The 17,093-nt window shown below is 40.4% G+C and overlaps 1 protein-coding gene across 4 annotated transcripts in view; it reads right to left on the minus strand.

The window, feature by feature from the left end:
- Positions 1-8,733: 8,733 nt before the first annotated feature.
- The window catches only part of LOC120569062 (guanine nucleotide exchange factor VAV3-like), a 49,804-nt gene continuing 41,444 nt past the window's right edge, over positions 8,734-17,093 (minus strand). For 2 of the 4 annotated variants that reach the window (XM_039816885.1, XM_039816886.1), the window contains exons 26-28: positions 15,107-15,160; positions 12,704-12,852; positions 8,734-12,176 (exon numbers count right to left, since the gene is read on the minus strand). In XM_039816885.1, coding sequence (XP_039672819.1) covers positions 12,135-12,176; positions 12,704-12,852; positions 15,107-15,160 — 245 coding nt within the window. In that variant the 3' untranslated portion in view covers positions 8,734-12,134. The remainder of the gene's footprint in view (positions 12,177-12,703; positions 12,853-15,106; positions 15,161-17,093) is intronic. The other 2 variants (XM_039816888.1, XM_039816887.1) reach the window with 1 other exon arrangement.

The raw sequence follows: 17,093 nt of genomic DNA on the forward strand, positions 1-17,093 counted from the left end.
ACCGAGGTCGTCATGAAACACCTAATTGTGTTAGAGTCTACTGTAAGTGCCTCTCATTAAATGACACTGTCGATGAAAAGAGTAGCAAATGCATTTTTTGACAGATAAAGCAACTTTTGGAAACTAAAATGAGGTACTTTATATGGGTTAATACAGTGTGTGACATAATTGGAGAGGAATGGATGGTATTTATTTACCAGAGCAAATATTACATTTTTGGAAGAAAAAAGCTCATGGTCATCCAGATATGCTGGAGAAAAAACGAGAAGCAATTATATGATGCCAATTAATTTCAGAAAATAAAAAAAATTATCCTTAAAGTGTCCATATTATGCTCATTTTCAGGTTCAAATTGTATTTTGAGGTTGTACCAGAATAGGTTTACATGGTTTCATTTTCAAAAAACACCATATTTTTGTTGTAGCTCCTGTAGCTCCTCTTTTGACCCTGTGTGTTGAGCTCTCAGTTTTAGCTACAGAGTGAGGCATCTCACTTCTATCCAATCTTTGTTGGGAGTCGCACATGCGCAGTAGCTACGTAAGGACTACTAGATAGAAGCTAGGGCTTCTAACGGTTAGCCACCTCATTCTCAATGGCAAAACACTGCTACAACACACACGAGTTCACCCTAATCTACAAAATAAATTGTATAGAACTACTTACATATCCCTCATCTGCAGGTATTCCACGCAAAGTTGGAAATGCGGGGTGACCTCTAGCTCACCCAGTAAGAGTGTTAGCCCCATGTTGGCTGAGTTCTGGAGCGGCGCAGGGTTTGAATCCAACCTGCTACCCTTTGCTACGTGTCATCCACCATCTCTCTTCCACTTTCAAAATAAAGGGAAAACCCCCAAATAATTATCTTTAAAAAAGTTGGAAGTGCGCCCTCGTTTAGAAGAAGTCTCCTGGCTAATCTTGTCTTTTACTGACCGAAGTTAGAGAAACCGCTAGCTGATATGGTATTAGCTAAAGTGGTTAGCACACACCAAATCTACGATGACGGAGACAGCCCTGCCGATTTTGACCAGCTCACCCGGAGACTGAAGGCAGGATACATTCAGAAACCCGTATCTCACTCAAAACAGCATGGATGGTTTTTTTTCCAAGTTTGTATGCGTGTGGAAGCACCAGAGACGCAAAATAACACCCCAAATCTCAGAAAAAGTGATTTTGTTTCATAATATGGGCCCTTTAAAGGATTGACCCTTTGATAAACGTCTCCCCAAAACAGTGATTGTTCAATCATAGGTTAGCAACTGTAACTAATAGGCACTGTCAAGTGTTTTTAATTTCTCCACATGTTGAAGTGGTGAGCATTGGGCTGTATTAAGAGTGATTATATATACTGCTTTTTTTTTAGCCTTTCCAAACCAAAAATACAAGAGCAAAAGTCTAAGAAATGGATTAAACACTGTGTTTTTCTGCTCTAACCTAACCTGCAAACATTAGCATGTCCGGCTAGCATTGCTCCAAAGCCAAAAATATTTTATGGGGATACATATTGCATTAAAAAAAGGAAAACAAAAGCTATGTTTACAATAACACATTCACTATGTGGAAGCGAGTCCCAAATACTATATGAGACTAATGCGCCTCTGTCCTGTTCTTTGCCTCCACCACCAAAACCTCCACCTTTTTTTGGGCCCACTCTTGTATACCAATTGGGGTTTTCTGAATTGTGCTCCCTGTTTCAGCTTAGCATGCTGCTTGGCTAATCCAGGGAGCATTATTAAGAGCAGAGACATCAGTGCAAAGCATAACTGTTTTTCCATTTGTTGTAATAAATGGTTAAATCTATGACGACAGTGTTCCTGACTGAACCATTGTTTCAAGGATTACCAAAAATTACAATGGTAAATCTGTCTCGGTTATTATTGTAAACTGCATACGTGCCAGAGCAGGAAGCTTGATAGCCGTAACAGTAACTAAGGGGGGCGGGGACTTTGTGAAAGGTCAATTGCTCTTTTATGCTTGTAGATGTGACTAAAACTGACAAATAACTATGCTCTTACCCCAAATACAGTAACGACATCTATAAAGCATTACAATTAGGCTATATCGCCATCTTTGATTTAACAGTTTTGTTCAAGGTTCCTGTCTCTGAACTGGCTCTGCAGAATGTGTAGTGGCACTCCTGAGACGGTTTGTGGTGACAGTTCGAGAAAAGGAAGTTTTAGAGCTGTGTGTGTGTCTGTGTGTGTGTGTGTGTGTGTGTGTGTGTGTGTGTGTGTGTGTGTGTGTGTGTGTGTGTGTGTGTGTGTGTGTGTGTGTGTGTGTGTGTGTGTGTGTGTGTGTGTGTGTGTGTGTGTGTGTGTGTGTGTGTAAGACGATTACCTTTATGACACGTTAGTGCAATAAAGTTGGTGTTTTATTACACTTGCTCCTGGCTTTGGGTTGTATTTAGCTATTGGCACAAACAAAAATAAAAACCCAAGTGTCTTGCAATTAAATGCAGATTATGGGGAAAAAAAAGGTTGATGAACAACCATTGCTCTGCCTCTAGAGCAAGTTCAACAAATTGCCAACATAGGCATTCTTAGCCATGGAGGGAAAATGAGTGTTATAATTCCTCTACATGGCCCGCTTACTGCGCTGAAGTATCGGAGGTATTTAAAGCAATCTATTCTTTTACACCAGATTTAGAGACAGAAAAAGTTGTGGCAACTCCAACTTGTTTTTGAACATACAGTATGCATGCATATATTTTCTTTCATAAATAGCTTAACAAAAATGCTGATATTCGAACCTGGCAGCAGTGGAACATTTTATGATAATGTTTTTTGGTACAATTTTGGAGTGCAGCATGAGGCTTTATTTCAGGGGTCGAAATTTAGTGCACAAAAAAAAAAGACCTGAGGATTTTGTTCATTAGTTATGTTCCCCACTGTTCCTTGTCACAGCAACACCTTGTCCTTCCTCCTTTCACTTCTAAGACTCAGGAGGGGGTATAAGGAGGACATTTTTAGACATGAACAGTCCTTGTGTTCTGCCACTGTCAGCAGTGGTGGCACCAACTGAAAGTTACATAACATAAGACAAGGAGTATTCAGTATCTAGGAAAGAAGAGGCTCAGCAACATGACTGGAGCACTCAGCTTATTAGCAATCCAATATCCATATACAGCTCATCAATGACAGTTTTTGAAATGCCCAGCAGTAATACAAAACACAAATTGGTGCTGCTCAGGAACAGAAAGCATTTTTCCAAACCATTTTAATATTACTAAAGCTTATGCTAAAAATGGGAACCCAAAGCCTGATTCATATTTCTTCCCATGGCTGTTTTCAAATCAAAGGGTTATAAAGACAGTACAGCTTCTGTTTTATCATGTTTAGAATATATACAGTAGACTGCGATTTACTGCTCAGAATCCAAGAGGTTGCAGGTACTTGTACTTCAGTAGGCTGTAGTACTGTGTTTCTAACAATAAGTTGTCCTTGACCCGTTACTTAGCAAGCTGTAGCTGCTGGCCCAACTGTCACAGTAACAAAAAGAAAAAATGAAACTACACAAGTGGCTCCATATGAAGAGTTGCAGTTGCCACAAGACCTTTTCCTCCTTTGAGCAGCAGCGCTATTTTCATAGAGCGAAAGCTGTCTGTTGCCTGACAATGGAAGTTACTTTATTTATTTATATTGTCAGTTCAGTTTGTTTGTTCAGAAAGTTTTGTTGCAAAAGATATCCATTTGAAGACAAGTTACACCTAGTCTTAAAAAATAATTGCGAGAACCAAATGAAAAGTACATACTTAAGACAGTTGGGAAATGATGGCACTTCTGAACAGATTGAGATGCTGGATTGAATTCTTTGTATTTTCATTTTCTTATTGTAACAGTCTATAATCTATATGTATGTGCAAAATTAACTCCTTCAAATTTCCAGCAAAATGAAACCGCTCATCTTCGCAAAGGTTAGCTTGGTTGCAGATTACTTGCAGGGCTGTGGCAATCTAGCCAGTCGGGAACATGCTCCCCAAGCTTCTTTCTTTTTCATTTCATTTTCTCTGTGCTGGTTTGTTTAGTCTCCCCTGGCATTTTAGGTTTTATATGAAAAAGGTGCAGCAAATGGCAAAGAAGCTCCACAAGGAGAAAACAGTGATACGGGGTGGAATTTCCCTTATTACAGTTAAGGCCTATTTACCTTTTACATATAAACACATCTATCATGTTCTAAGTGCACTATGATTTGTTAAAAGCATTAATTAAAGGATTACAAGGACAGAACTAGAAATAATGGCAACGATGATGCCTTCGTGCAGATCCAGCTTATTTTATAAGATTGTAGTTCTTTGGACCAGTAAAAAAAGGTAGAACATCATATGAGAGCCAGAAGCACACACGCATGTAAAAGTGCCCCTCATGTGCTTCTATGTGTACAGTACAGGCACACTAACTCACCAACATCTACAGGACCTTCCGCCCTCTACATCCTAACTAATGGGTCAGCTCCAGCGGTTGAAATTGTATCGACTCCATTTACAGTATGTGGCAACACATCAGGAATGGAAGTTATGGGGGGTGGGAGCAGCATGCCATCTGTGGATTTATCAAACTCATATTCACATCCCTGACATTGCGAGGACAGCTGGTGGGTGGTTTGCTGGCTTGGCACACAGAGCCAGAGTACACTAGAATCAATAGACAGAACAAAAAGGAAGTTCAGCTGCCTCCGCTGGAACATGATGGAAATACCTTTCTCCCTACTGCTCATTCAGAGTTCTTAGAAATGACTAACAGAAAGCAGTGCTTCCACTCAACCACTATCCATTAGCTCAAGAAAGATGTGAAAAAAAACTATTTTTTTATCATAAGGTACAAGTAACTTATTTTATTTGAAACTATCATGTATCGCTGAGGACTTCTACGTTAAACTTTGATGTGATGGATAAAAATTAAAATGATTTTTATGCATAGGCAGCTTTAAGCAGGAGTGTTAAGGGGCACAAAGCTAAAGCTATAAAAGAAATCTGTTTTCTTGTCACGGCCACTAACCAATCTGATGTCCCCTCATTTCAATACAATCTAGGGAAGCAATCGGCTCTTCAGCTACAGATGGTAATCCTATGCAGTGTCATACGAGATCACAACTCTTGTCTATTTTTTCTCAATGCCAAATCCAGCACTTCTGGCCTTCAGTGCCACACCTAAATTGCAAATCAGCCACAGCTGGGGTTGGCACCGCAAGCCCCCGACACCCTGTTGAAGAAATTATTTATGTATCACACCGACGCCGTCCATAAATAAAAGATACCATTCAGTCTGTTCCAGAGTTCCCAGAGCTTGAAAGAAAACGCTTTATCCTCGTTTTTTTCACGTGCTGAAAAGGATGTGGGGTTTGTGTTGCTCCCTGGGTTGCAACATAAACACCTTTGACTGGGAAAACAAAAAAATAACATACCTGTAGAATGTATAAAAGATTATCACCTGTTCCAAAGCACATTGCACACGAAGACAGATATCAAGTTCACTACAGAATGAGTCCTGAAAATCATACTAGGCCAATTTTAACATTTAGTATTTTTGCTCTACCATTCTTAAAGTAGGTAACAGATAGGTTAGGTTTTCCTGACAGGACCGCACCCTGAGTACCAGAAACTATAGTGTATAAATTGAGTATGAGTTTAGGCTCAAATTAGTAATTTGTTTCAGTACAACAGGGATACACCGAGCTAACACTACAAGCTGCAATAAAAATGCTAGATAAAAATGAATACAAACGTTAAGCTGTAAGCTTGGCTGTGGAATGCCTGGACATATTTTGCAAATGCAGTCTTCGATGATTAATTACATTTTGCATTAAAGGTGCATAATTTTTTTCACTTATCTAGTCATATCCAACCATGCATGGAATTCAGTAGTGGGGTTAATAACATAAAAAAAAATAAGTACAACACAAATTGCAAGCACGAGTGTAGCATGATTGTGTAAAGGGCACCACACACATCGACTTACTTGCGTCCATTATTATATATGTAGGCTATGTAAGTCTGCACAATGGCAGCACCTTGACCCATGTCACTGTAGGATGACATGAGTAAATTGAAGCCTGTAGCACACACCAAATGCAACAGAAGACGTTATCAAGGTACAGCAGACCGAATGCACTGATTGGTGGAGTAAATGTGATAAAATTGCTGCTTTTCTGAGGAGTCAACATGCATCGGAGCTAGAAAATAGGACAATGGCATATCCTGTGTTGGCTCGATTCACCCAGTCACACGGGTCAAGATTTCGCCACTGTGCAGGCTTACATGCATAGACAACAATGGGTGCAGAATTTTAATGTATGTCAGTGTGTTGCCCTTTACACTTACAAAATTCAAAAGCAAAAATGTCCAGTTCACAAGTCACAGACCTCAGTCTTCATAGGGACTATTTCTTTTAAACGAGTCACCTCCATTGTATTTTTAGGGTGAAAGCAGAAATGGATATATGTAAAAAATGTATACAATTACTATTATTGTTGCAAATCTGCAGCCTCTAGCAACTTTATTTTAACAAGTCTGTTATTTTAACAAAAAGTATTTGTTCCACATTTGTTGCAAATCAGTGTTGGCGATTGTATTGGTTAATCCTAGGACTGTTGTCTCGCGATTTGGAAGAAAATGAGGCACAGGTGGTGGTGGTGGCAGAAAATCCCAAAACAAAGAGCTGGTACAAAGGCAGTTAGAGAAGAAACAGACATGCAGAAAGATAGTCAGATAGACAGACAGACAGAGACACAAGAAGAGATTCAAGTTACAGTGGGGAGAAATAAATAAATAAATAAAATAAATACAAATAAAATAAGCCTTCATCACAAAAGCCCGCCATGAAACAATGGTTCCCTAATGGAAAGAGGCAGCACTAAACACAAACACCCCTGTTTGGCAGACCTGGAGTAAGGGATTGGAGAAAAGGAGGAAGACGGGGGAGAGAGAAGGAGCAGGAGGGGTGAGAGACAGACAGGCCCTGCCAAAGTGGCCCCCATGACGAGCAGCGCCACCTCGTTAAACCTGTCCGCAGGAGTCACAGGCAGATGCTCTGCTTTTTCTATGATAACGGCCGAGCTGCTAAGCAGCTAGTGGCGTCACGCTCCTTTGAACAACTATTGACCTCAAAGCTGTCACTCGGTTTCACGCCAGCGCTGGTTCCAACTCACCACACTCACAAGGGGCTTGTTGCACTATGCAGGTCTGGAGTGAATGAATATTGATTGTTATTAAACATTGTGCAAAATGCTTTTCTGCCAAAATGGTCCTTATAAGTTTGTGTTAGGCTTCTGCGCTCAGCTGTGCTGCATGTGGGCAGCTGATATACAGATACATGATCACCAATTATGTCTTGAGAGCCTTAAAAACATGCTCCCGAGCCTGTGCAAATTGGAACTAAGGCTATGAAAGTGTTATCAATTAATGCACATTTATTCACCATTTTACATTTAGCGGACCCAGTGCTGTCAATAATCTAAACACAGTCAGTACATGAAGCCATGAGTCGCGAGAAAGTAACCACGGTAAGGGAGCGATAGAAAGGGAAAGAGAGAGATAGACGGAGAGAGCAGCGGTTCTCTGAGGATTAGCTCATTTAGACTGCTTTGATCTGTGAGATCTTAATTGCCGGGTAGCACTGATGGAGTCATCACAGTGACTTAGCAACACTATCCGCAAGGCGAGGAGGGAGAAGGGTGGTCTTGTCCATACCTTTGCTTCCCTATTCCTTTTCTTTCTCTGGATAAACTCATCTCAATTCCTGCACATTATTATTTTATTGTATTTCTATTAATGGTTAGGAAGAATAAACATATACATCCACTCTGGAAGCTCTAGGAGGTTACTTTGGCACAGTGGTGCTTTGAATAAAACACTAAAATGACATGCTAAAATGCTGATATTTAGCAGGTAATGTTTAGCTATCTTAGTTTATTGTTTGAGCGTGCTTATTTTTACTAAACACAAAGTACAATCAAAGACTGACGAGAAAACCCTTAGTTTTGCAGGTATTTGGTCATACTGTAAACCAAAGTTTTGGAAAAAGTGAAATTTTGACCTGATGATTATGGAAAAGGAATAGTTGTGTGTATATATTTTACTGGATGTGGCCTGCTGGTTGCGCTAGATGAAAGCAGGTTCCAGAATGACTCAATACTACCGGAAAAGCACCCCATGAACGTTTTCTGATCTGCCAACCATATTTTTGAGATACGGTTATAATTTGTCAGGTAATAAGGCTTTGAAGGTCGGTGAGGAAGATCTTTTCTTTTATTGAATTTATGCTTTTTCTGCCAGCTCCAACATTATTTCCCAGCTTTTTCAGAGCTTCTCTCATTAACACATTCTTAGATAATTGAACCTGACCAATTATCATTCTTCCCAAATTCCATGAACCACTGGATGCTGCTCTTTAAATATATTTGTGATGCTTTGCTCAAGCCACATCGCCCCCACCACCACAGCCAGTGTCTACTCTTCAGGGATCTTTATGGGTCTGCATTTTAGGAAGGGTGCTTCACATTGATGGAGCCTAAATCGCCAAAAACATGTCATGTTGCCAATATCAAGAAATACTGTATATATTTCTAGATGATCTCTCCTGCCCTCCTCAAAATGCTTTAGGATTGGGTAAACACTGTGGTTATGGTAACGGTTAGAAAAAGATTGCCTGCATGGTTGAAAGAAATCAATGTTGACAATTGTTAGGAGCAGGACATGGATATGTACTATAAAGGTGAGAAGAATCAGAAAGTTTCTGCAGATTTTAATCAATAGGATTTTTTATTATTGGTATAGATAATAGCATAGAAGTAGTATTTGGTTGAGTCTCCCTTCATAAAGTCAAATCCCAATTTTATTGCATCATGTGGACATTGCATAGTAAATGTCAGCTACAACAGCTTCTCTGAGTTTTGCAACAAGACATACTTTTCTACATTCCTCTTTTCTCGTGCATGGCAGGTTTTATGTACCTTGTCTGAATACAGAAAAACTCTGTATTGTAGTTGTATGATTTTGTAAGGGGGTTGACGGTCACAAGTCAGCAGTTGAATATAAATCTTACAGATAAAGTCTTTTGGAGAGTTGAGGCCTTTTGAGAGGAACTGAGAGCTCTCCGTATTTGAGGGCAGCTTCAGCTTTAGCTAAATCCCTGTTTAACCCCCATATAGAGATCCAGAGGGGCTGACTGGCAAAGACTGGGGGTTAAGGAGATCATTCAGACAGATGAAGATGATGCATGGCTTCCTTTGCTCTCTCTGTCTGCCTTTTGTCCCTCTCTCAGATGCACACACATTCCCCTAAACACCATCCCCGTTCTCCCTGCACGTTATCTACTCCATGCAACCTTGTACACCCATTTCTCTCTCTCTCTCTGGCTGCTGTCCAACTTCTCCGTCGTCGCCTTTTATCTATCTGGCTAAGACAGGAACAGGCAGATTAAGGAGCAGAAGAGTATTAGGGGAGCCATTCTTTCTGCCTCTTTGTGACGGGAGGGTTACTGTTAGTGCAGCAGAGCTCTCCCTCTGCGGAGTTTGGTCATAAGAGAGACTGCAGAGCAGTAGGGGGAAAGTAAGCCTGAGGGAGTTTACATTACCAGAATACTGATATTGTGAGAAAGTGGCGTATAAATGCATTGTCAAAATGAATGTGTATAAAACCGTAGACAGAGCACATCAACTGACAAACACAGGCTCAGCGTAATAGGTTGAGAGCATCAGAACACTGCAGAAAAATATGCCAAAACCCAGTACAGGCATATGTTACAGACATGATTTGACAATAACTAACTGCATACTAAAAGTTCAAAGGATCCAAAGCGGTTTTCCAACAAACTTTTCCAAAACTTATCAATTACAAAATAGCATAATAAAGTATTATTGCTGGAAGCAATGGTGTAAACCATGATATTCTCTCCCAAAACACGTAAATATACAAACCTGTTTGTATATTTACCACATTCATGTATGTAAATAAAGAACTTATTTGGATACAGTCAATACTTTTCGTTCTTTTAAACATGCCAATGAGCCATGAAATGTGTTTATAAAGCAACAAATGTTAACTTGCCCCTGGTGAAAGGGGCTTGAGGTTGTTTTCAATTTCAGTGATGCAAATTTAGATAGAAAACTTAGAACTTCGCTAAGCTTACATGTTCCCGTTCCACAACTGTTTTCTGGTGTCTCTCTTTTCTGTTCTGTTTGTTTAGCCATAATTTGAGCACTGCCAGTTTTCCACTGCGCCTCCATAACTATGTCAGACACAGCTATGATTTGTGATGCAACCACAAAGCCCACATTTGTCTGAAGAGGGAAGAATAGCCTATCAAATTTCAACGGTACAATTCAAAGAGTATGCTTTTATTAAATATTGATGTCACACACATGGCTAGGGGGGTGTTAACGTTTGAAGAAAAACAGCATCACTCAACGTTCTTGTGCTACTTTGCACTACAGTGAACAGGTGTTACATCACCATTGAATCATTAATTTTCACTCCAAAAAGAGTTGAGGTAAACACAAAATCTGTGAAACAGAGAATGATCAAAAGTAGCTCGTAGTGAATACCTATCCCTCCAATTACACAATCTAGCCCACACACATGGCCTTTTAAAACTTATTTGGCTTTGTAATTCTTTTTCTTTGTCTATTTGATGATTTCACGTGTATGAAGCCAAACATAAGAACTGGGCATTCTTTTTTCCCTTTAGTGCCATTGAATGGGAACAAAATGAAATATTATTTATGTGTGTGTTCCTTCTTCCTTTTGATGATTCACTATATTCGATAATTTGGGAAAAATGCATATTCATGCCAAGTCACGGGCTAGATTTTCTAAAGCCTGAAAACAGAGCCAAAAGGGTGAAAGTCTATTTTTCTCTCAGACCACTTGAATTACAATATGCTGAAAGGGTATTGTGGAATGTTTGCCCAATGACGCCAATATTCTCTCTGTCGTCAGAATCAGCAACTGTCAGTACTTTCTCTTCACAGAGCATTTGTTCTCTTTACACGCTTGATGTGCACACGGGCAGGGAGGTTTCCTATGAAGGTAAATGTGGTGCAAAAGGTGAGAGCTTGTAGAATACAATGTGAGAACTTGCAGAACAAAAAAATCTGAACTTGTATGTGACAATTTGAACTTGTAAAAAATATTCACACACGTGATCTGAATTTGAAGTAAACTACTTTTTAAATTTTGACATCAATCAAATGTCTCATGAAGATACTTCTTAAAGTTGAGGTAGTTATTCAACTAAACAATGACAACAAATAAATTAAAACAGAATAGAAATCCAAGCTTCAAGACATAGCTTTATCACTGGTGTATTTAAACACCTTCCACGACAACATTATTAATTATCACTTTGTCCCCAGACGTGCAGCTGTCCTGTAATGATATGACCAAATTACCCTTGGCTCCACAATACTAATAGTCATTAAGATGGCAAACACACCACATGTGCATGACAGATCAATCCTTCACGCTGTGGCACTGAAATCTTTCCATCCTTTTTTCAAACTGCATCAAATCACAATTCAGCAATTGCATTTAAATATCACATAGTTTATATTAGTCCAGTGGTTTAACTGTTAAAAAATAAAAGTCTTGGACAAGAAAGTTAAACACAAAAGTCTGAATAGTCAAGAGGGCAATAGTGTTACAACAACAGTCAAAGCCCCTAAGATCCTGCATTTCAATTTGGTGCGGTACCTGGGCGGTGCGCTGTCAGCAGGATCTGTGTTCCAGTTGGGTGCCTGAGCCTTCCTGGTATTGAAACATGATGACAGTGAAGGCAAGTCTCGCACCAGCCAATGGAGTCATCAATAATAAGACAAGGTGAGCAGGAAGGGAGGAGGGAGAGTTATCTGGGTACAGCACATGAACTTCCCAGTGGGCCGCGTGGGCAGACAGGGCCGCAGAGAGGCGAGATATGGCGTGACACTCCTGGAATCTGTGATTTGACATCTGCTCTGTGTGAGAGTCTGTCAGAGGGCAGGGTAAGGTTTTTGAGGGCACCACCACTTCCTCTTTAGTCCGAGACTCTGGGTTTTATCAAAGAGATCTTACTTGCAGGGCACAGAGAGTGACTGAGCAGCATGGCGCTCGCTGGAGGTGGTCAGCTTTGAACAAACGTCGAATAGATGTCATTCATCCCGGAAATTCAGTCCTCCTCTTCCACGTAGGTAGAGGGGAACCAGCCCATCTGAGAAGCAACAAAACAGGATACAGTTATATATATACATACTCACAATGAAGTCCTTGTCAACTCTTACTCTCTTTGCCGGCCTGCACATGCCTCAATTTCTGATTGAGCTTTAGTTAGTTTGAACACTAAAATATTTGTAGACAGGTCAGTATATACACTGAAACTCTACTGCTCAGAAAATAAAACTCCCAAGAAGACTTAAAAAGAACAAAAGAAACTCTTTGCTCCATTTAAGCTCTAAGAGGGTAGAAATTGATTACGGTACTTTTATTCAAATTAACTGATAGCAGAACATTATGATGCAATATGGCAGTTTAAGGCATGATATTCAAGAGAGAACTGTCCAATCAACTGAATGTGTAATAATCTGTATGAATATGTAGTATGTATGTGTAGAGAATTGTTTTTACAATAGTTGCCACTGTATATCAAAACAGCACAGATAGAACAAAAACACCAAGGTAAAGATGAAATAAAATGTGTCAAAACTTTGCCATAATGACAGGATCCTACAGCAGACCTACCCTGCCATCGACCTCTCCCTTCCACCACCCATTGGACATCTTGGTATAGATCTTGATAATGTCTCCCTGCAGCAGGGAGAGCTCCCGTGTGTCTCTGGAACAGAAGTCATAGCGTGCCACTGCAATACCCACCACCCTGGGAGAAAACACTGAGACAAAGACATCTTGTCTTATTATTGAGCGCCATCTCCACTTAATTTCACAAATATTCAGAGAATAATGTCAGAGATTCAGAGGGATTTATTTAAGTTCCAAGAGTAACCAATTGACTACAAATGTACAAATACTATATTATCTCTGGTGCTGTGGATATACAGTTTCTCTGTCTTTAATATACAGTGGTATATTATCATTATACAGTATTTCTTTAGATTTTTGTAGTTTGTATAAGGTTTACAACCGTATGAAACACATTTCTATCAGGTATTATTAACAGAGAAATGACAATGGCTTTTTCGTAAGGATGATAAGGCAGTAAAGAGCCTTGACTTCTGTGCCTGAGTCATACTAATTGTAAAAGCAAAACCACAGAGTCACAGATGAAGGAGATATGAGATAGACAATAACGATGACAGGTCATGGGTTATCATGGTGATGTGTTCATTAAATGTTAATGTTCAACGTAACACTTATCAGGTTATACAAGGGTATTCCTACATATGCAGGTCAGGACTCATATCACTTGTGAACACAGGTGTGCATAGGTTTGTTTACCTTATCTGTGGAAAAACAGGTGACACAACTGGGAAGATATGCAGGATAAAAGGAATAAATCTACTCCCTCATGGTGGGCCACACAGGCCCACCATGCCAACACAAAAGACAAGCCTACACATACAGTACATGCATGCATATATGCTCATGCACACAAAGGCAGATACAAACACATTAATCTTAATAGACTTTTTGTGCTGAATTCATGCCATGTTGGCAGAATAAGAAAAATTGGGAAACCTCCCGCTCTTCTAACTTGGGAGCATTTACTCATTATTCTAACATGGTTACTGCCATTGCTAGCCTTGTAGTCAAATAATAATATCCAATATCCAATAAGAAAAGGCAGGACCCTATGTGTGTGTGTGTGTGTGTGTGTGTGTGTGTGTGTGTGTGTGTGTGTGTGTGTGTGTGTGTGTGTGTGTGTGTGTGTGTGTGTGTGTCTCCGGTTGTCTTTTAAATATCTCAAGAACCGTTCATCCGATCTACTTCACACTTGACGGGTGTATTGCTGGGTACCGAATGTACTCGGCATTTGGAATTTAGAGCAGTTTGAACAGCGTTTAATATTAACAAACTGTGAATAAAGCTAAGCGACCTTATAATAAAGGTTGAAGGGAAAAAAAACAGCTACCTGTGTGCAGCTGCGGGGGCAGGGCTTCATGGCTCCCAATCAAGCATGTCTTCCGCAGTGTGGTACCATCGATCAATACGACTATATGGAAAAGTCACTCTGACGACTCAAATTGTAAGTTTGCCAACTAACTTATAACACTAATAATGTTACCACCAGCAAAATACCTCCACTAATTAAATCCATGCATTACTTTAAAAGATGCTACATCCATTCTTTTTACAGCCTATGGTTCCTGCAGAGAGGGTGGATGTATTAAGAGAACAGGCGGAATGGCATCAAGAGACTACCCTACATACAAATGATGAAAATAAACGTACACAGACACATGGTAGATGAACGCCCAGGATCTTGGTCTCTCGAGCACGTTGTCTTTTGCCGGTGGTTGCACAGATTTCTCCGGCCGCTCTGCGCGCTGTATATTCAGCAGCTTCCCAGCAGGCTGAGCCGGGCTCCCTGTTTCCCTCGCCTGGGCCACATCGCCTACTACTACTTGGATGTGTGATGGCTATGCGTAAAAAATAGGCGACACGCCAAATCTCTAGATGATTAATGTCGGTTCAATTTGGAGATTTGGAGATTCCAACTCTAATATAATGCTGGAGAAAGCTGAACCATTGCAGCTGCTATTTTCATTGTGTTACAATAGTAACAATATTTGTTGCAGCTCATTAACAAGTGAAACCACACTAAACAAGAGTGTTTGTCTCTTTTTAATTAGCTGAATTGATATGTTATTGATGAATTTTAGTAATGCCAGCAATTGTGGCTTTGCAGCTCTTTGCCACTGGTTTGTTGACAATTCTGCAGTTATTTTCACCTAGTGGGAGATATCAGAGCTGGCAGAAATTCACAATGTATCCAAATTGGAAATACAGAAGGCTGATGTGAATGTCCCCCCCCCCACAGCAACTTGTACGCTCCGAGCAATATGACATGAAGCGGAATCATTAAACTACATTATTTAACAAAGACAGGAAAAGCTTTATGGAAACATGGAAATGTGGGCATACTGCAAGGGAGAGACACACAGAGTAGAAAACATGTACCTGTACCTGACCAGAAAGGCGAGGAGGAAGGAGGAACAAAGCTGCAGCCGCCAAGAGGAACTACAGAGAAACGGTGCGAGGGGAGGGGGGGGGGTTCAGGCCATAGTGGGAGCAAAAAGAAAACATAAGCATAGTAAACACAGGTTTGACGGAAAGAGAGTATGAGAGAGGGTAAAGGAGATAGGGGAAAAGTTGGCAAAGTCAAAGAACAAGGAAAAAGCAAGGATGGATGGGAGAGGAGAGTGAGAGAGGAATCAAAACACTTAAAGCATCAGACAATTTGTCATTTCACCTGGCACATGTTTTTGTGACCAATAGAAGGTAGCAGTGCTCCAGACTAACATTTTTCACTAGGAGCACAGTGGCTCACAACTGAAAATTTTAGGGGCACAACCAGAAAATTTAGGGGCACACATTGTAAATCAAAATGCTAACCAAATATTCACATTTCTACTAATTTCCACTGTATTACTAATAAATACTTTGATAATAGATGCAGAAATTACAAAGTGCTGTTTCAAATTCAGTGTCACTTTTGAAGATGCAACATATAAGGTAAACTGACAGCCCCATCGCTGTCATGACAAGAACAAAAAAAAAATATAGTTTTATTATTGTATTCGTATATTATTTTTTAACCTGTTTTATTTCCATCATGACCGTTTTTTAATTGCTCTTTAATGTTTCATGTAAAGCACTTTGAATTGCCTTGTTGCTGAAAGGTGCTGTAGAAATAAAGTTGCCTTGCCTTACAACCTCAGCCTGTCAGTCAGTCACCAGGGCATAGAAACCACAGCTGTGCCTGCTCGTCTCTGAGGAAGTGTAATGTAACGTCAACAGCACCGCGACTGCTTTCGGCATGCCATTAATATCATATCGCAGCAAACGCTGTCTGCGTGAAGTTATGAAAAACTGTAACCACACTTGAAACCACTTTATCGGCATTTCCGTGACTCACTGTGACTTCAACAAAACTGCAGAGCCGACGTAGTTTTCATCATCTGCACCTCTGCGTGTGTGCAAGTGTGTGTGTTTGTGTCAGAGCTCTGCTCTCTGTTAATTTTCAGAGAGGACAGATAAGCTTGCGCTTACGTGCTCTCAGGTACCGAAATTTCAACGTTTAACGTGTAAAAAAAGGGGGCAAATTTACTGGCCGCACATGTGCAACTGGATGTAAAATTCAGTCGCACACTCTCAAATTTTGGTCGCAAAATGCGACCATTTGGTCGCAGTCTGGAGCCCTGGGTAGGTATTAAGTAGTTAACATGCGTACTTAACTTGCTTATGAACATAAACAAAAATGTGCGGACATGTTCGCATACTTTGGTTTGGGGCGTTTTTTCATTATTTGGGCTATGCTCCTTTGTTCCAATGAAGGAAGTCTTAATGCTACAACACACACTGATATTTCAGACAATACTGCACTTCCATTTGTTTGGTAACAGTTTGGAGAGGGCCCTTTTCTGTTTCAACATGACAATGCCCCCTTGCACAAAGCCAGGTCCATAAAGAAATGGTTTCTCCAAGTTTGATGTGGAAGAACTCGTCTGGCCTGCACAGATCCCTGACCTCATGCGCATCCATCACCTTTGGGATGATTTGAAATGCTGTGACCCAGGCCCAACTCTGCATGAAAAAAAACACAGCCTCGTCGTTCCTTTGAACGAGGCCAGTCCAGTGATGCAGCAGCATTGCCAATGCAGAGGGCTCTGTGAAAAAATGGGTCTTCCAGCGAAAATAGTCTAACCAAGCTCTACTTTTGCTGCTATGCAACATAATGTCACCCTGCAAGGCGCTGCAGTGGCCAATCAAATGTGAACATTATATTTCTACAGGTCTCCTTGCCATGATTGCGATGAAAGATAAAATGATTGCAGCAGTGATAACTTTCCAGAGTTGTAGAATCCTGTCTCATCATAAACATCTGTGCAGTGCGCAGAGCCAACGACTTCTGTTCCCATATCAAATCCCAACTGAGCCAGCAGACCCTCAG

Source organism: Perca fluviatilis, chromosome 11, assembly GCF_010015445.1.
Source record: "Perca fluviatilis chromosome 11, GENO_Pfluv_1.0, whole genome shotgun sequence".
In the NCBI taxonomy this organism is placed as follows: Eukaryota; Metazoa; Chordata; class Actinopteri; order Perciformes; family Percidae; genus Perca; species Perca fluviatilis.